Source organism: Dama dama, chromosome 2 (assembly GCF_033118175.1).
Source record: "Dama dama isolate Ldn47 chromosome 2, ASM3311817v1, whole genome shotgun sequence".
Lineage (NCBI taxonomy): Eukaryota > Metazoa > Chordata > Mammalia > Artiodactyla > Cervidae > Dama > Dama dama.
Genome location: NC_083682.1, coordinates 24,847,424 through 24,868,446, shown reverse-complemented (window position 1 = coordinate 24,868,446; position 21,023 = coordinate 24,847,424). Strand labels below are relative to the sequence as shown.

Below are 21,023 nucleotides of genomic sequence, written 5' to 3'. Positions count from 1 at the left end.
ACAAGGAAGCCTGCTGCGCTGCAGTCCATGGGGGTCACAAAGAATTAGACACGATTTATCGACTGAACAACAAGATGGCATAGGCTACCGTGGGCTATGCTGGACTCCCAGATGGAATAAAAACGTTGCGAACTACAGTTCTGCCATTGGACAAAGATTTAATCTCCTTCTGTTGTTTGGGCAAACTTAAACAGGGAAATGTAGTCAGGGCCACACCTCAGCCTTAAAATTTAGATTGGAAGAGGAAGAGAGAGACGCTTTGCCTAATATTTTTAAGTAGCTTTATTGAGATGATTTCTTAAAAGATTTATTTATGGCTATTCTGAGTCTTCATTGCTGCCCACCGGCTTTCAATAGTTGCAGTGAGCAGGGGGCTACTCTTCCTTGCAGGTGCGCAGGTTTCTCATTGCTTGTTGCGGAACACAGTTTATAGAGCACAGGCTCAGTTGCTCAGTGGCATGTGGGATCTTCTTAGAGCAGAGATCCAACCCCTGTCCCCTGCATTTGGCAGTCATATTTTTAACGAATATACCACCACCAGAGAAGCCCCTATTGAGATAATTTACACACTGTCAAACTGACTTGTTTTCAGAGTACGATGATTAGTAAAAATACAGCCCAGCCATCAGTATAACCAGTTTTGGAGCAATTTCATCGCACCGGAAGATCCCTACGGCTTGGCTGCGGTGGATTCCCGCCTATTCTTAACCACAGCCAGTCTGTCTAGTGTACTTTACACTAATTAGAAATGACCTTACAGACCCCAAATAACCCTTAAGAGGAAGCCAGGACTGGACTCCCAACAAATGTGGAATTGGGGCATATATGTACATTTTGATCAGTGCACCAAATATATCCAGGCTGGGTCTGTGAGAAATTTCTCCATTCAGCCACTACACAAAGCACAGCTGCCTGCCCTACGTGGGGCTTATTATCGAAAATGAAGTAAAAGCAGTAAGCGGATGCCTCTGTACATCACACGCGTGCATCTGTGTAGGAGGTGAGCACACACCCTATGCCGGGATGCGAAGAGTCAAGCGTTCCCAGGACAGGGGACCAGTCGGTGTCGTTCGCATCTGCGCAGCCTGGCGAGCGCCTACAAACGCCTAACTGTAACCCCCTGCTCGAGACCTGTCGGTTCTGCTGTTGAGGTACCGCCTTCTCGGACCTAAGCGTCCAACCGTAACACTGAGAGAACCCGTAGATAACGCCTCAACCCCTCGCTCTCGCGCCCGAGAGCGCACACGGAGCACGGAAACAGGCCTTGCGCCAGCGCCCTCCAGCGAAGCCGCTCTTGCACTTGGCCACGCCCCCCAGTTTACAGGTCGAGTCTCCTTGGTCCGGGAAGGGCTTAGTCCCGCCCCTTCGAGCCGACGCCAGCAGCCACGTACCACGTTTCTACGTGTCTCGAGCCTGAAAGCGGAAGTTACGCCAAAGACTCGCGAGGGAAGCGGCGGGCCTGAAAGGATACTGGCCTCTGGAGGAAAGTGGGCGGGCAGACGGCATTGGAAAGCGCCGGAAGTGGTCGTGCAGAGGAGGGGTGGGAGAGAGGCTGGCCAGACAGATCATTAGGCTGTTGCTGGTCGCCTCGGTAAGGCGCGCTTTCCCTCCTCTCCGAGAGGCTGGCCCAGTCCTCCTCCTCGACCAGAATGGACTTTAGGGAAATTCTCCTGATAGCTTCCAAAGCGCAGGGTGTCAACAACGTGCCGGTAAGTACCAGCCGGGGGGCGACTGTAGGAGATCCTGGTCTTCAAGTTCCGAGTGTGTGGTCCTCGGAACTTCCAGGAATCAGCACATCGGCTCCAGGAAAAGAAAGATCTGGACTCCGTTTTTTTTTTTTTTTTCTTTTTCTTTTTCCTTTTGGATATGTACTTCTGGGTACTGGGGGTTGAAGTTACTGGGGGCTTGAGATAAGCAAGCGGGAGCGTGCTGACGAGCTGATTTGGTTTGTTTCGGCTTAGTTACCCCTACAACTTGAACTTTGCGTTTAGGGTATTTTAGAGTTGCGTGAAAGCTGGTGAGTAGAGCCGTGCCTGGCACGTAGTGGAATCTAATGCTCGTAGTTTCTAGCTTCGGCATAAACTTCAACCCAGAACTTGGGGAGTTCAGGAATATTAGGGGCTTGGCCTGTTAGTTTTTGAGCTGATTTTCCGCTGATCTTTGAGTCAAACGTTTTGTGATTTCCCGAACAAGATTTTTTGACTTGTGTCCCCCACCCACTCAGCCAACCAGGTGATTGAATTATCACCTCCCTAGGAAGGGCGTGTGAGTGGATTCCACGAAATTTTGGCCAACAGGATGAGAGAAATAGTTTCAGCTTCCGTTTACTTGTGGGTTTCCAGATTTGTTGTTTGAAATCTAGGTCCCAGTTACTTTGTGAGGTTTGCTAATTCGCTGAGCGGTGTAAAACTTTAGTATCTAAATGCGGTAGTGGTGGTGAGGGCCTCGTTTGCGAGGGTGTAGCTGTTTTGCATAAACTAATCATTTCGAGATCCTCAGATCTACCACAGCCCCAGCTGTAAACCGATAAATTGCATTGTGATACCTGCGGTTTGAGCGTTGAGGTGTGGAGCTCAAACGGCGCTCTTTTTAAGTCAGTTCAACTAGATCTTATTGAGCTCTCATGATGTGTTCAGCACATCTTAGATTTTTGTATATTTGCAATATTTTTTTCCCCTCTCCTGTGCTTATTCTTTTACTCTTTTGAAGATATTGATGTAAAAATAACTGGTTAATAAAACCGATATTGATCAGTTTATTATATGTATTCACATCCCATCTCAAATACTCTGAACGATCTTGAAGTTATGAAACCTTATTTTCTGTCTCTGTAAATTTCCTAGACAAGTCAATATTGGATCTAGTAGCATTCATCTTTGCATAATTAGGCACATATTTCTTTCTACATCCTCCTCAATTTCAGTGGAAGTCAAAGAAAGATAATACTTGCCCTGATGCCCAGGACTATCCTATGGAAGAATCAGAACCAAGTTAGTTGTTTCTTATTCTAAAAACCAAAGATTGCTGACAGAGAAGTACATATTTCTAGAGTGGGAGATTTCAAAATATGTCTGTATTTCAGAATATATACATTATTGATCTACGATTGGAATAACAAAGATTGGAAGCAAAAAGGGAAATGGGTAAATTGGTGAGGTCATTTAAAATTTAATAGATGAATATAGGCATATACTTCGTGAAAGTATGTTTTTCCCTCCCACTCACCCCAAAAGCTAGTAAGCCTGGAGGTTTCATTTAGTTATCAGCACTATAATCCTTATCTTTTTACTTCAGATGAAAGTAAAACACAAAAATTATTGAGGAATAAAACAGGATTGTATTAAATTTCATCCATGATCTTTAACTCGTCATCTGATTATTTTAAGTTATTTTCTCTATCAGCTCCAAGTGAAACCTTTTAGCTCATACTATGAGTTCTGAAATCTAACATATTGCAGTGTGAGAGTACTAGAAAGCAAGTATCCTTATAAACCAACATCCAAGTCAAACAGCATTACAATATACACACAACACACACACACACCACACACGCACACACACCACACACACACACGCACGCACACACACCCTGCTTCACAAATAGAGTTATCCATCCTTCTCTAGGGCTTGGTTTGTATTTCTCTTTTAGCCATCTTTGTCCCCACCTTCCATTTGGATCCTATCATAGCTGACTTTCAATTTCAGTCAAGTTCTTTTGTCACACCTTTGTTAACAGAAAGGATATAAACTGGCATTGATTAGACTAAAATCCAAGGGAAGCTAAAATCTGAAACACCTGTACAGCCACTTTGAACTCTATTTTAAAAAATGTCTGCTATATCTGATTTGAAAAGCAGTAAACTGTTCCCTTTGGGGACAGCTTTCTTTCATATTGTTTCTTTTTAAGAGAAATAGTTATCTGTAAAAGATTTTGGTTAAAACAAAAGGAGGATTGCATCATGCCTAGAAATACCAGGCATGCTGTCTTTTCCCAGTGGAAAACTGAATAAAAAAAAAAAAAACACAGCTGATCAAGGTGATGTAACCAGTCACTGTTATTAGCTCTGTTTATATATAAAGGAGAAAAGATATTTTTGGTAACTTTACCCTTAATATTTTTCTCACTGAGTTCCTCTAGCAAAAGCAGGTTTCAAGTAACTATAATTGATGTCTTGTGGTGCACAAGGCAAGATACATGGTTTTTCTCACAGTCAGACTAAAAACTGTCCCAGGCAAGATACTGTAACTGTGGTGTGACCCTCAAATCAAAAAATAAAGAGGAAACCTTCATATGTATTAGACATAAGGATTTGGGGGGCTATGGACCCTTGAGGTGAACAGTAAACTGAGTCAGTTTTCCATATACACATGTCCACTCTTTTTCAGATTCTTCTCCCATATAGGTCATTACAGAGTGCTGAGTAGCGTTCCCTCTGCTGTATATGCATGCTTAGTCACTCAGTCATGTTCTACTTTTTTCGACCCCATGGACTGTAGCCTTCCAGGCTCCTCTTTTCATGAGGTTCTCCAGACAGAAATACTGGAGTGGGTTGCCATTCCCTTCTCTAGGGGATCTTCCTGATCTATAGATTGAAGCTGGGTCTCCTGCATTGCAGGTGGATTCTGTCCCGTCTGAGCCACCAGGAAAGCCTGTGCAATACAGTAGGTCCTTATTATCAATTTTATGTATAGTATATGTATTTCAGCCCCAGTCATCCAATTTATCCCTCCTCCCTATTTCCTCTGGTAACCATCAGTCTGTTTTCTACATCTGTGACTATTTCTGTTTTGTAAATAAGTTCATTTGTACCATTTTTTTAGATTCCACATTTATCATCTATTCGTCTTTCTCTGTCTTGACTTCACTCAGTAGGATAATCTCTAGGTCCATCCATGTTGCTGCAAATGGCATTATTTCATTCTTTTTATGGCTAAGTAATATTCCATTGTAGCCAATCCTCCTTTATCCACTTCTCTGTCAGTGGATACTTAGGTTGCTTCCATATATCTTGGCTGTTGTAAATAGTGCTGCAGTGAACATTGGGTGCATGTATCTTTTTTTTTTTTTTTTGCGTGTTATCTTTTGAATAATGGTTTTCTCTGGATATATGCCCAGGAGTGGGATTGCTGGATCATATGGTAGGTAATTCTGTATTTAGTTTTTTAAGGAACCTCCATACTCTTCTCCATAATGATTGTACCAATTTACTTTCTAATCAGCAATATAGCAGGGTTCCCCTTTTTCCATACCCTCTCCAATATTTATTGTTTATAGATTTTTTGACTATGGCCATTCTGACTGCTATGAGGTGATAGCTGATTGTCGTTTTGATTTGCATTTCTCTAATAATTAGTGCTGTTGAGCATCTTTTCATCTGCTTTTTGTCCATCTGTAATATTACCACATGGAGATTCTGTTCTCTTTCCCATCACTACCTAGGCAATCTCTTTATGAATAGTAAGGATAATAACAACAGCAATTAGCATTTATAGTGCTTACTTTGTGCCAGGCACTGTTCTAAGCACTTTCTGTATATTAATTAATTTAATCATCATAATAACCATATGAGGAAGGTTGTTTTACAGATAAGGGAACTGAGGTTCAGGGAGACGAAGAAATGTTTCCGAAGTCACACAGCTAATAAGTGGCAGGGCTGGTAATGGCAGAGCAGAGAATATAGTCCAGGCAAAGTGGCTCCAGAGTTCTTTCTTAATCATGACCCTGTATTGAATGAGAGCTGCTGCTGCCAAGTCGCTTCAGCCATGTCCGACTCTGCGACCCCATAGACGGCAGCCCACCAGGCTCCCCGGTCCTTGTGATTCTTCAGGCAAGAACATTGGAGTGGGTTGCCATTTCCTTCTCCAATGCATGAAAGTGAAAAGTGAAAGTGAAGATGCTCAGTCATGTCCAGCTCTTAGCAACCCCATGGACCGCAGCCTACCAGGCTCCTCCGTCCACGGGATTGTCCAGGCAAGAGTACTGGTGTGGGATGCCATTGCCTTCTCCGTGAATGAGGAGAGGCTTTTGGAAATGGGGTGCTGAGGAAGGTTGTCATCTATAAAGCCTGAATCCATCTAGTTCCCTACCCCCAACTCCAACCTAATAGGGCCTTAGGCAGTAACCCTGTTGTTTTTTTGATGGCATTCTCACTGTACAGTAAAGTCTGATGGGAGAGAAATTTAAAGGCTAAACTAACAGCATTTGAAAACTGGTAAATAGAGATTTACAGGCTTTGGGAGAGTACCAGCATGGTTAACAGAAATAAGAGTCTGAGGTTGGGGGATAGTTCGGTGATGGACTTGTTTGGCGCAATGGCATTGTCTAGGAAGCAGGTGGAAGTTAAGAAGGGCATTTAAGAATGAGGTTAGAGCTAGAGATGAAAGTGTTGGGATTAAGTTAGAAGTGAGGCACACTGTAATGGGAAAACTTTTGCCCCAGAGTCAAGAGATCTAGATTCTAATTCAGTCTTTGCTACAAATGGTATGAGTGATAGCCAGTAAATATACAGTTGTCCTTTTTGGGCCATTTCTAACATGAGGTTGAACTAGAGATTCTGAGGTATCTATCTGATGCTGTACTTTATAATCAGGTATAGTTTTATAAACAGTAAGATTTATATTTGACATCTTAACAGTCTTGAATAGCATGTTTTTTGGTGGTTTTATTTTCACTCTCTTAGCCACCCAGCTAAGCAAGCCTAATGCATATCAGTGGTTTTCCAGGCTTGCATTCATTCCTTGACTATGATGTATTGAGAGGATTATAGAAGTCGTATAGTCATTAAAGTTAAGGATATATCCTTTGAATATTTCTAACTCTGATTTCTAACCAATGATAAATCTCTAGTTTATATAAAATCATCAGAATATTTATTTTCTACAATTACAACAATATATTATCTCCTGAGTAAAGAAGAGCTTTCAAGAAGGAATTGCTGTTGATTCCTATATATTAATAACATATTTGGTGAGTATGTATTTCCACACTAAAAGCTCCTGATTTTCTTAATCTGACTGTGACAGTATGATTTCAGTGCAAGGAACACATATGTTTAAAGTGACTTAATGTTTTCTAGGTCTCTTGGCTTCAGAATTACAAATCTTGGCAAAATCTCTGATACTGTATTTAGATGGCATAAGCTTCTCTGTTGTGGATCATTCACTGGGGCCCAGCAGAATGACTGAGTTGGCCTGCAGTGTAATAAAATGGATACACTTAGGATAAAAGAAACTCTTGTCCAGCTGCTTTTCATGAAGCTCAAACAATGAAGCAGCCTGGTGCCTTGAATCAGATTCAGAATTGATGGGTACATCTTGATGTGTTGCCGCTAGAGCTAAATGTGACCATCTGATGTGGGAGAAAGTGCCAAATAGTTCTCCTGCCTTATTAAATGGCATACAGTGTAATCCCAGCCTGAAGCTTTCTTTTAAAAACGTGGTTCTCTGCTGGGTGCCCCCTGAGGGGGAAAGGAACTGTCTAATAAAATGTTCTATTACAGCAAATCTTCTAATACCAGGGTCTGACTGCAATCCCTTTTTCAAAAGTCTAGCCAGCTCAATGTTAAGAAGGTCTATAGTGATAGACCCAAGAGAAAGGAAAGCATTCGTTCACAGAAAACTTTGTATACTTATGTTCACAGAGCATTATTCATAATAGCCAAAAAGTAGAAACAGTCTACATATCCATTAACTGATGGTTAGATAAATGTGGTATAATCCATATAATGAAACATTCATCCAGAAAAGGTGTGAAGTACTGACATATGTTACAGCATGAACCTTTAAAACATTAAGTGAAAGTGGTAAGATATTAATACAGAAGACCACTGCAGCAGCTAGGGTTCCCCAGAAGGACAGAACCAGTAGGATCTGTTTTGGGAAATTGGCTCACATGATTGTGAGGACTGGCCTGTCTGAAATCTGTAGGACAGGCTGGAAACTCAGGCTGGAGTTAATACTGTGGTCTGTCAGGAGTGGGATGTGAATAAGGTCTGCCATCTATAAAACCTGGATCCATCTCTCTACTCCAGCCTAATAAAGCCTTGGGCAGTAACTCTGTTGGTTTTTTGATGACACTTCTCAGTGTCCAGTAAAGTCTGATGGGATAGAGTTTCTCATAGTAATTCTGGAGCAGATGGAGAAAAAAAAAAAGTTTTTTGAATTGGAAAATCTTAGATACTTTGAATAATCACTTATCTATATAGTATCTGTGTCTTCTAGATTTTATTTTATGATGCATTATCAATCACTATGTGTGTACACTGGGTGCATGATTTCATTTATATGAAGTGTCCAGAATTGGCAAATCCATAGAAGCAGAAAGATTAGTGGCTGCCAGGGCCATAAGTGAGGGGAATGGGGAATGACTGCTGAAGGGTAAGGGATTTCTTTTGGGGAAGATGAAAATGCTCTGGAAATATAGTGGTGATGGTTGTACAACTCTAGGAATATACTAGTACACACTAAGTGGATTTTATGGTTTGTGAATTTTATTTCATTAAAAATGTTTTTAAAAAGATCACTATCTCTGGAGGCCTAGCCCCCCTTTTTTTTCTGCCCCAAATTTCTACATTTTGATCTAAATTTTGCCTAAGAGAATATTTTAATATTCTCCTAGTATCTGCCTTTGAGTGCATCAAGCTACAGAGGATGTAAGAAACTATTAATTATGACTCAGCTCTAGTCAGTAAATAAGATCAGGCCTCATCAAGTAGGACCTTGTCCTACTTAAATTGTTTCCTAGCAGACCCACAAAATAAGACATTTTATAGATTTGTTGAATTCCTTCTCCATCATAGGGATAGGACAAGGACAGCAAAATTGTTGAGTTAAACATGAGGCCAACTTAGTAAGTATCCTCAAGGATTGGAGGTCTTTTTTTAAACAAAGCTGAATTTGAAATTGGCATGTGAATTGATGAAAATAGGTGTATACTTTGAAAAAAGCTAAGTGTAGCCTTTTCGATTCTTTTCTGAGTGAATCCGAGTTCCCGAACCCCCTCCCTTGTTTCTCTCTTGTGTTCCACCTTTCCTGTGTTTATGTTCCTCAGTTGGTGTTTCCCAGAGTGCAGTACACATAGCCCTGGCTGTCACCATGATTTTAGGTGATTTATAAATACTTTTTATTCTCATAGATGCATATTTTTAAAATTATATATTTGTATAGAATTTGGGAAAACATAACTAGCCTTTCAGTCCTGTCATTTCATGAGTAGTATTGCTTGAGGTAAAGGTGCAATAATAAGTCATGGTGATCAATCTACATATTTTCTTTCTTTTTTTTTTTTTTTTTTTAGTTGGAGGTACATATTTTCTTAAAATTAGTAAATAATAATACAGTTGGCATACTAAAAGGGCGAAAATCATGACAGTGATATGGGAGTGACTGAAGCTTACTAAACACAGTATTAAACTGTATCCCATTGACACTATTTTTCTCTTTTGGTGTCTGTATTTAGTCAAGAATACATAACCCATTACCTACCTATTTAAGTGCCAGGTTAGGAAGAAAGATATCCACCCTGAAATCAAATTAGGAAGTGCTCACTTGCTGTTATAATACCTAGATAACAAACTAATCCTATTTTAGATAATAAAGATTGGTATTTTGGGGTGGGGGAGCCCTGTATTAAGCTTCGATTTGGCAGGTGAATCTGGGCTATATAGTTGGCAGGGAGAGAAATATTTGGAACTTTGGCAGCACAATGCACCCTTCTTCTTCTCATATATTTACCTGATGTGAGTGTGTGCCTCTGCTTATGAGTTTATGTGTCTTATGCAACTTGAATCATCTTCACAGTAGCCCTGCTGTTAAGAAAATGTGCATTTCCTATGAATAAGACCTATGTTTGAGGTTCTTGTAACCACGACAGATTTTATGTCTATATAATTAGGTAAGCAGTATTCTCTTACTCCTATCTTCCTTTCCCTCTCCTTTTCTGCTTTAAACATTGGTCCCCAATCCACTATGGAAAGGGCCTGCAACTACATTTACAAAGATAGGGACTTGTTAAAGAATTTCACTGTGGCAGCCAGGGTGACTGGGAAAGGAATCTGGATGCTCTCTTGGGATTTGTCTGTGTGAGGGACGTGTCAGGTCTCAAGCATTGCCATCACGCAGGATTTTCAGGTTGGATTAGGGCCTGCTTTCTTGGCCAGCTGCTTCACGGGTAGACTAACTTAGCTGGAACTTCCAGCCTGTTTCAAGATGCTTTCTGTTTGGCAGCTGTGTAGTAAGCAGGAGTCCTTTGGCTTTCCTCCAGGAATTTCATACACATTTTGGGAGTCACTTTTTTGGTTCTTTAGTAGCTCAATTTGTTCTCATAGGTTAACATTTCTTTTTAAACTAGTACAGCAACAAGGTTGAGTGGATAAAAATGTTATCTGCCTAAGGTGAAAGAAGGGCATTAAAAAATTCTTATTTCCTAGCCCGTAAGTTTAATGTGAAATGGTCCTAGAGATTAATCATCCTGGTCTGAGTTATTAGCTCTGTTTAATTATACTTCTCTAATGATAGTTATAAAATGAAAATATTTTTCCTTTTATGGTTTAAATTAGTGTTATTCTAGTTTTAGTCATTTCCTAGTGCAATTGAATAAAAATCAAAGACCAGAGAAATACCATCTGTTCCAGGATGATGTTAGTACTTTTGGGGTGATCTGGAAACTTGTCTGAAAGGATTTGTGTGGTGAATTAATACTTAATGAACATAGAGCTACACTTAAAGGTTACAGAGACTTGGACCCTTCTTGCTGCTTTGGTTTCTTTGAAATGCCTTTTAGCTATGGTTTGCCATCTGCTTTGCCTGAGGCCAAAGTAGGATCTCGGTATTTAATGTTGTAGACAAAATAACCAATGTAGCAGCTATGAAAACCACCTGGAGTTGGGTACTCAGTAGGAAAATAGTTGTGATAGTTTTTTCTACCAGGGACTTGGAAAGTTCTGAAGAAGGATACTCTTTTAAATCAGAATTCTAGAATAGTCTGTTTTAGTGGTGATTTTTTTCAGTTCCCCCAGTCCAGGTACCTTTTTAGGAAAATAGCTTGAAAATTGTGTTTCTATGAGTTGTTCATTTATGTATTGTTGAAAATGTTTGAAGAAACTCTACACCTGGAAACAGGCATATATAATCATTTTTAGCCTGAAATTTTATAGCTGAGCTTTCATGGGGGTTATGTGGTCTCTTAATTATTCAGAATAGGTTTTTTTAGTCAACATTTAGACCTCTCTATTGTTTCAAAGTTAATTGTGTGTAACTTTTACTCTGTTTTTATTTTCAGAAAAGATACAGTTTGGCAGTGGGACCTCCCAAAAAAGACCCAAAAGTTAAGGGTGTCCAGTCAGCAGCTGTCCAGGCTTTTCTCAGAAGGAAAGAAGAGGAGCTCAGACGAAAAGGTATGAATCTATAGCCTTATTCTCAGTTTTAAAGTCGTCTGTCTTCACAACTGGCTTGTAACTAACCAAGGGATGCTTGTAATATCGTTAAGAGGCTAATGGATTTGTTGTGTATGTGTCTGAGTCAGCTGTATTTGTAGCATTACATATGTTCTTATGTTGGTCATTTGTATAGATACTATCTTTTATTTCCTCTTAAATTAAAACCTTTTTGGGAATAGTGACCATATCTTCTAATTGATCATATTAGCAACTCCAGTAAGAATTTCATTCTTTTGCCTTGGTGGGGTTTTTTTTGGTACTTTTAGTTGATGTGTCATTGATTGACAATGTTGTGTCAATCTCTGCTGTACGGCAAAGTGACTCAGTTATACACATATAGGCATTTAAAACATATTCTTTCCCACTGTGGTTGTTTTTTGTTTGTTTATTTTTGTGGGGTTTTTCCTTTCTTTTTTTTTTGCCTGTACTGTACAGCCTGTGGGATCTTAGTTTCCCAACCAGGAATTAAACCTGGGACCCCAGCAGTGAAAGTGCTGAGTCCTAACCCCCGGACCACAGGAGACTCCCTCTTAACCTTAGTTTGGAACCTGTTTCTACCTACTTTGTATTTGAATTTTTTAAAATATACAGAGTACTATCTAAAAGGTGAAAATAGGGATTGAAAACCAGTAAACTCAAGCAGTAGTTCTACTTCATGCAAATGACAAGGAAACTGATTCGGTAAGTTTGAGTATCCATTGATTCATAATTAATAACAACTACTAAGTGGGTACTAATATTCTCTTAACTTGGTATATTTATTTAGTATGAACTATTTTCTGTATTTAAAGCTAAAAGCCAAGACTCTTCCTTGCTTAGTCATATAGAAAAACCCATATGTGATCCACTCATTGTGTATAGATGACTCACTGATACTTGTTTGAATGACTTCCTCATTTGATTCTTAGAAGTTTTCAAATTTCTACAAACCGTAACTTGAATGTTGCTTGGTTTCGGCCACCTACTGATTTCAGATAAACGTAGTTTTATTACGACCTTGAAATAATGTGTTGTTTTGTCTTTTTCAGCCTTAGAAGAGAAGAGGAGAAAAGAAGAACTAGTGAAAAAGCGAATTGAGCTGAAACATGACAAGAAGGCAAGAGCTATGGCCAAGAGGACAAAGGATAATTTCCACGGTTACAATGGGATTCCTGTTGAGGAAAAGTCAAAGAAGAGGCAGGCAATGCAAAGTCACGCTCGCCAAGGAGCAGACCAAGAGTACGAGGTGGAAGAAGAGGATGAATTCTTAGAATACAATCAAGCAGAGTCAGAGCAGGAGTACGAGGAAGAGCAAGAACCTCCCAAAGTTGAAAGCAAACCAAAGGTCCCCCTTAAAAGTGCCCCACCAGTCATGAACTTCAGTGATCTACTCAGGCTGGCTGAGAAAAAGCAGTACGAGCCGGTGGAGATAAAGGTAGTGAAGAAGACAGAAGAGCGGCCCTTGACTGCAGAAGAACTTAGGGAGCGGGAATTCCTTGAACGAAAGCGGAGGAAAAGGACACCTGAGACAGATGCAAGACCACCGCCAACCAGAAGAGTACCCTCTCAGAAAGAAAGTGTGGGCACAAAGCTTAGCAGAGGCTCTGGAGACATGCATCCTGCTTCCAAGGGTACTGTCCTTCCTCATCCTGAGAAGAGACCCAGACCCAGCACAGCTGATGAAAAGCGCTTGCATTTGTCTTCGTCCAAATCCGTGCCGGGGGAGAGGACCAAAGTAGCCCCTGGCAGTTGCTCCCAACCCTCGCTTCATGAGGGCCGTGATAGACCTGTTTTCAATGGGGCTGGAAAGCCCCACCCCAGCACCTATTCACCAAGTGTCCCAAAGACTTCTGCTAAAGGGCCTCAGAAATCTGCTCCCGAGCACAAAGCCAAAAAATCTCCTCCCCATCCTAGCCATTCCAGGCCTGGGCCCATGGCCACCCCACACAATAAGGCCAAGAGTCTGGGTGTCCGGCCACCAGGCAGCAGCTCCAGCCCAGCCCCTGGGCGGCCTAGCACAGGGACTGCCCGGCCCACGGTTAGTCCTGGCCCCATGCCCAAGCGCCAGAATGGCAGCTCCAACTCAGGACCCGGGCGATCAGTCAGTGGGAACAGGAAGCCAGCCAGTGACTTCAGTCCCCCAGGACGGACAGTCAGTGGTACAAGTGGCCTTGGTCGACCTGCAAGCAGCTCAGGTGGCCCTGGGCGACCTGTCAGTGGCTCCGGTGGTTCTGGGCGACCCATGGGCAGCTCTGGGGGCCCTGGGCGGCCTGTAAGCAGTCCACATGAACTTCGACGACCAGTGAGTGGCTCAGGCCCCCCTGGGCGATTGGTCAGTGGCCCTGGCCGGTCGATCAGTGGCCCAGCTCCAGCTGGACGACCTGTCAGCAGTTCAGGCCCTGGTAGACCAGTGAGCAGCTTGGGACCTGGGCGAACTGTTAATACCTCAGGTCCCCCTCTGAAGCCCAAATGCACTGTTGTCTCAGAAACAATTTCTTCCAAGAATATAATCAGCCGGCCCAGCAATGGACAGATGAATGGAATGAAGCCATCCTTATCTGGCTACAGATCTGCCCATGGTAAGATTTCCCCTTATCCTAAAAGTATTTGTCACTAGGAAATTGGAAAGAGTGCGTTGTTTTATAGAACCAGATGCTGGGAACTCTTCTGTGTGCTTTTAAATGTATTCTTGTTGATAGAATCCTGATGTTTTGTCTGTTCCTATGCCAGAGAGTTCCTTTAGTAACTATGGCTTGGAAAAGTCTTTAGAAAGAGATTTATCTGGGGCCCTGTTTGTTCACCTCTGTAATGTCTCCAAGTGCAATAAGCTTAGCTATGGAATTTATATGAGAGGAGAAGTGTATATATTATATATGTCTTTTGTGGTTCAGTGAATGAATTCATCTTTACCTCTTCATGAAGACTGTAAGTGCCTGTCTTCAGGGACTGGAGTGTATTTATAAGCTTGAAGCCTTTTCATACATAACTGATTGCATCAAATATTGTTGGGCACCCATGATATGTCAGGAATGATTTCAGACTGTCCTTGTACTTCTGCTCCTCATAGTGGCCCTAGCTACCAGTCCTTTAGGAATCTACTATCCCAAGGTATGGGATCATTGTTGGCACCTATTAACTGCTAGGTCATCGTTTCTACATGGTAGTAAGGATTTGTTGAAGCACCTGTTAGACACCATGGAGAATATAAAAAGAAACAAAAGATGATATTCCATGTGTTAAACTTTCTGCTTTCGTCAAGACGTTGGTTCTCAACCAAGGACAGTTTTGATCCCCGGTGAACATTTGGCAACATCTGGAGACATTTTTGATTGACATAAGTGGGGATGGGATGCTATTGCCATCTAGTAGATGGAGGCCATGGGTGCTGTTACTTTTCATTGTACGGGACAGCTTCTTCACAACCAACAAACAGCTGGCCCAAAATGTCAGAGTGCTGAAGTTTAAGGAACTCTGAGCTAAGGAGACAAGCCATGCATATAAAAAACAACTGTGGAATGACAAAGGGAGTGTCTATAATCAACGACTAGAAAGCAGTTGTTCCCAGATACTAGTCTATTGATCAGTGCTTGTCTTTGCAAAATTTTTATCAGTCTTTTGGCAAGATGACAAAAATAATGTTGGTATGGTAAGGTTTTCCTATTAGTCGGACTTGCTCAGTTCGAACAATGATCCATTTCTGAGAATCTTTCATACTTCACTGGACTTTTAAAAACTGTAATGGAATTATGATAATAAATAGTAGACTGTTACCTTTGGTGTCTTTTTTTGGCAAGATTAAAATTTGTGTTCCTTCAGTGATTTGTAACTTTTTTTTTTCTTTTTAAGAAATTTTACTAGTCTTTTAAATCCAAAAGAATAGAAACTACTAAGCTAGAAAAAATGTAACAGTTCTGGTAAGCCCTGGGACAGACAGAAATTCTGTTCCTTGTTGAGTACCATGAAGCAACAGAGAGGATTGTAGTAGTGAATTCACACTGGGGGCCAGCTTGCTGGCTCTGGTTTTTGAGGCTGCCATTCTAATGAGTTCTTAGTATCTCAGCTTGCATAGGATTTTGTTGGGACTATTAAATTTTAATACTCTTTAAAATAATGGCCTTTCTATTCTTAGGTCCTCAAAGGCTTCCCTTTCCTAGTGGTTACAAAAGGCAGCGAGAATATGAAGAGGAGGAAGATGATGATGAAGAGTATGACTCTGAAATGGAAGACTTTATTGAAGATGAAGGAGAACCTCAGGAAGAAATATCCAAGCACATTCGAGAAATCTTTGGCTATGACCGAAAGAAGTAAGGATAAAGAAGATTTATATATATATTTACATATATATGTGTGTGTGTGTGTGTGTATATACACTTTTATTTTGAATAATCCATTTTATGGGGGAAAAATAAACATTAATAGTAGAGACATTGAATGCAGTTCTTAATTAGGAATTCTTCGATTGTTTAGATTTACTTTTTTGGCACTTAGTATTTAAGAACTAATGCAAAATTATGTAGTTACTTGTATAAGGGCCAATAAGTATCCCTATTTAACTGTTGTCCTTATAAGATGTATATTTGATAAGAGTGAAGCAGCTTGGTGTAGTAGAAATGTTTTGGCTTTGAAATCAGAAAACCATCCACAGAGCTGTGTTGAAAGTCTGATCTGACACCTGCTTTTCTTTGGTGTAAAAGCTGCGCAGAAGTGTGATGCCTGAACAGCACCATGGAACCAACAGCATTGACATCACTTGGGAACTGGTTAGAAATGCAGGCTTGCAGGCCCCAGCTTATATCTAAACCCATACTAGCTCTGTAAGATTCCCCAGTGGTTCACAGCAACCTTAAAGATTGAGAAGCACTGATGGAGCAGAAAAATCGGGGTTTAGATTAAAGTTCCACAGCTTACTAGCTGGGTAAACTTGAGTTAGTTATTTTTTAAATGACATTTGGGAGGACTAAATGAGGTAACATACAGTTGACCCGCAACAGTGTGAGGGCTAGGGGAAATCCACGTGTAACTTAGAGTCAGCCCTTTGTATAAATGATTCCTCTGTATACATGTTCCTTCCCTCTCTGAGGTTACATGGGAACACATGCAGCCAGTTATGGATTGTGTCCTGTTGTAGCGCGAAAAAGAAATCTTTGTGTAAGAGGACCCGTGTAGTTCACACCCATGTTGTTCGAGGGCCAACTCTACATGTAAATTAGTCAGCACTTGTTTTCTCCTCGATGTCACAGATATGCAATGCAGGAGACTGATCCCTGGGTTGGGAAGACCTCCTGGAGTAGGAAATAGCTACCCACTCCAGTATTCTTGCCTGGGAAGTCCCATGGACAGAGGAGCCTGGTGGACTACAGTCCATGGGGTCTCAGAGTTGGACATGACTGAGTCACTGAGCACAACAGTAAAAAAAGGTCTTTAAAAAAAGTCAGTAGAAGAACTGGATTAAAAATCAGATTTAAAAACCTGATCTTAGTTATGGCATAAGATAGCAATATGTTTTTGGTCAAGCAAAAAAAAAAAAGTCAGTAGAAGAACTGGATTAAAAATCAGATTTAAAAACCTGATCTTAGTTATGGCATAAGATAGCAATATGTTTTTGGTCCTGTCTGTTTCAGTCTCTGTTCTGAATCCATGAAGCTCAAATGATATTAATTGTGCTCTTATGATTTTAATATATAAACTTTCATGTAAATAGAGGTGAGTGGGTTGAGCAAACATTATTGGATTGGTACTTTCACTTGATTCAGGAATAGTTGCCTTCTGAAAGTATTAAGGGCTCATATAATTTATCTTTACTTCAGAAACTCCCTTTTACCCAACCTCTGCCCACCCCACTCCCTGCAAACAAGGAGGAATAATCCTAAATGTATGTTTGATTTAGTTATAAAGATGTTGGTTTTAAAAACAAGATGTAAGTTCTTTTAGAAAATTGATTTTTCTATTTTTTCCTAACAACTTCAATTTTTTCTTACCAGATACAAAGATGAAAGCGATTATGCCTTACGTTACATGGAGAGTAGTTGGAAGGAGCAGCAGAAAGAAGAAGCGAAGAGGTAAGTAAACACAAGCTATACATGTGTGGAAATTCCTAAAAAAGTTTCTGTTCCCTGCTTCAGTTGCATCCTTGGGAGCCGGGGCTTTGGGCCACTCAGCTTAAATTCCAATCCTGCTTACTTGCTGTGGGCTTCAGACAAATTAGCCTTTTAAATCTGTTTTCCCATTTGTAAACTGGGAATGTACTGTTTTTCCTCACTGAGGTTTTGTGAGGATTCAGATCACGTGTGCATGTTGCGCATGCAACACCTCACCCGTGTAGGCACACAGTAAATGCTAGAGAGCTCCCCAGATCCCGCCATTGCATGTTTTTATTTTTCTTTTCCCATTCTTAATTCCCTGTCCACATGTGATACATCTCAGTCTTGCTGACCTGTACTGCTACTGACCTCAAGGACCTGATTAGGGATATTATATTCCTGATGTTGGATTCCTGTTTGGCTATCAAACAAATAATCATTTCTTGTGTAGGGGTAACAAGTGATTACTTCGTTTATAGTGTTAACTTGGTGAAATAATTCACCTCATTCTCAACCCAAATATTAAACCCCTCTGTCCTCTAACTAGATAAAATAGCAAACTAGAGTATTGGGAAGAGACAAGAATAGAATCTTATTTATTGCATAAATGTTTCTTGTTCTTTATTTTTTAAAGCTGATGAGATCATTTATATTTATTAGTGTAATGGGAATATTCAGATGTTTTCTGTTGAGTTGTATGTAAGATCTTTTTTCTTTTTTTTGTTTGTCTATTTTTATTTTTTTAATTTTTTTTTTTCATTTATTTTTATTAGTTGGAGGCTAGTTACTTTACAATATTGCAGTGGTTTTTGCCGTACCTTGACATGAATCAGCCATGGATTTACATGTGTTCCCCATCCTGAACCCCCCTCCCGCCTCCCTCCCCATCCCATCCCTCTGGGTCATCCCAGTGCACCAGTCCTGAGCACTTGTCTCATGCATCAAACCTGGACTGGCAATCTATTTCACAATTGATAATATACATGTTTCAATGCTATTCTCTGAGATCATCCCACCCTCGCCTTCTCCCACAGAGTCCAAAAGTCTGTTCTTTACATTTCTCTTTTGCTGTCTCGCATATAGGGTCATTGTTATCATCTTTCTAAATTCCATATATATGCATTAGTATACTGTATTGGTGTTTTTCTTTCTGGTTTACTTCACTCTCTATAATGGGCTCCAGTTTCATCTACCTCATTAGAACTGATTCAAATGTATCATTTATAATGGCTGAGTAATAGGTCTTTTTTCCACTATAACTTGAGGCAGTGGCTCCTAGTAAAAAAATATTCCTGCTTAGTCTTGTTTTCACTGGTAAAGCCTTGAGGCCTTTTTAGTGCATCCGTGCATTCCATGTAAGCTCCCAGTTGAAATTTCAGTCTTGCTTTTTAAAGAATGTGATAATTTCATGTATATTGACAAACACCTGCTTTTTTTCCTGACAGCTTAAGATTAGGTATGCAAGAAGATTTAGAGGAAATGAGACGTGAAGAAGAAGAAATGAGACGTCGAAAGGCCAAGAAGCTGAAGAAGCGTTAGCTGCTGCTTTTATTTTTGTGAACTTCTGAAGACTGCTGCAAAGAAGTCCTGCCTTCAGACTGAAGAAGCCCCTTATCATTTTAGAATTCTAGTTGGGTACTCAAGGAGAAGGAATGCATACTATCATCTATCTTCAGGCTGTCGTTAGAGCATAAAGTATTTTCACATACTTTGCAGGGTGAAATCGTAATGCAGATGACATAACGCCCAGTGAGTGCTCTTACGAAGCTAACTATTCACAGGAGCCAGCCTTGATCCTCATGAGCTATGCACTCTCATGTGGGGCCACTCACAATTCAGCCAATCTTGTATTACTTTGCTACTCTAAAAAGGAAAAGGAAGGATTGCTCCTTTACTTCCATAATTCTGCTGATGCGTGAGTATGGGGCTGCCTGGCTCCCAATCAAATTTGTCTTTTGATGAGGAACCTGGCCCTTCCAGGAATGCTGCCAGCAATAAAGTGACCAGTCCTAATCTCTGTGTTTGGATTGAGAACTTGAAAATGTAGAGTAGGTGTTATAATTATATGGATGTCATTTCTGTGACTTTGAAGTAAAAAGTAGAATAAATTGTATTCTGCATTATTCATGGATTGGATGCTGAGCATTCTTATTCACTAATTTAGGTGATTAGGCAATTAACAGAATTTTCCAAGTTAAAAGACAAGTTATGCCATTTTTGTTTAAGAATATTCTCTTCCAGATTTTACTTTCAGATTTACTTTTTTGTTGGTGTAAAACAGACAAGGTCACTGTGCTGTTTGACTTTTATCTAAAAGTTTCATTTTTATATTGAAGAAAAAACACTTATTTTATTCAAACATTAGATTTGGAAGAGTAATAGTTTCAAACGTAAGGAAGTGACATGTGAGGCTCCCCTCCGCCTCATTCCACTCCCCATTGTAAGGATATTTTGAAATTCAAGGTGCCCTTTACCTTTTTGTGTCGATGACTATATTTTTATCTTAAATTCTTTAGCAATTAATGGTAAAAAACCAAAAACTAAATTCATGTGTATCAAGGCCACCACTTTCTCTTTTTGCCCATATTGCACTTTTATTTCAAACTATGCACTGTGAAGAGATTTTTTCCCAGGTAGGAGAGGATGTTCCCTGTTACCGTGCTTACTAGGCTGTGGAACATCTTCATTCTTACCTTTCTTCAAGTCGTATCTATAGACTTGTTATATCTCTTAAGCCTCAAGTCCAAGCAGTTCCAATCAGGCTGACCTAGGTTCCGGCTGGAGAGAAGCCAAGTCTCAAGGAAGGTCAGCAATAGAAAATGAGGTGTGATGATGCCGGAGAGCATGTGTCCCTGACTCTGAGTGGAGGACTGGGGACAATGAGACATAAGCTTGTAGAAAATTCTATAATAAACCTTGTGGCTGTCCTAAGCCATCCGTCAGTGGGGATCAGGAAGTAGGAGACGTTATCCTACAAGAAGATTTACTCTTCAAAAGATCTGAAAGTTGTTTTTGTGTATTTTTTTTTATCTATAGAGCTTGCTTTTTCTCTACAATGGAGTGTTCTAGATAACCACTATTAATGATCACATATAACTGTTAAAACACTGGTGGCAGAATAGCCTATAGACTGCCTCTCACCTATCTTAAAGACTTTTACTGATTCCAGAGTAGTGTGATATCCCATGTAATAAAACAGATTTGGAACATTATTTCCTTTGCTGTCCCTTATGTGATTTTTTTTTTCCCCTTCACAAGTTTGCTTGAATATATATATATATATTTTAATATTCAGACTGAACTATGTAATTACAATCAAGTGCTTGTCATAGCTGAAAGATTTCTGGTGGCTTAAAGCTTACTAGCACTTTACTCAATGACATTGTGCAGTTACTTGTACAGAAAGGCACCATTGTGCTAGCTAAAATTACAGAACTTGGTAGGAAAAGTCCTTACGTGTAATCACTCTGGTTGCATTCTGCTATGATACAGATGTTGATTTCAGTTTTCTTCAGCATCAACATTATAA

At 40.3% G+C, this 21,023-nt stretch overlaps 1 protein-coding gene across 1 annotated transcript; it reads left to right on the top strand.

Annotated features, from left to right (window-relative positions):
* The first annotated feature begins 1,454 nt into the window (after positions 1 to 1,454).
* On the top strand, positions 1,455 to 19,617 carry SPTY2D1 (SPT2 chromatin protein domain containing 1). The gene is made up of 6 exons (XM_061167834.1): positions 1,455 to 1,709; positions 11,279 to 11,393; positions 12,464 to 13,993; positions 15,544 to 15,718; positions 17,396 to 17,473; positions 18,940 to 19,617. Exons 1-6 carry the CDS (start codon positions 1,650 to 1,652, stop codon positions 19,031 to 19,033), a joined length of 2,052 nt encoding a protein of 683 aa, XP_061023817.1. The 5' UTR covers positions 1,455 to 1,649; the 3' UTR covers positions 19,034 to 19,617.
* The last annotated feature ends 1,406 nt before the right edge of the window (positions 19,618 to 21,023 follow it).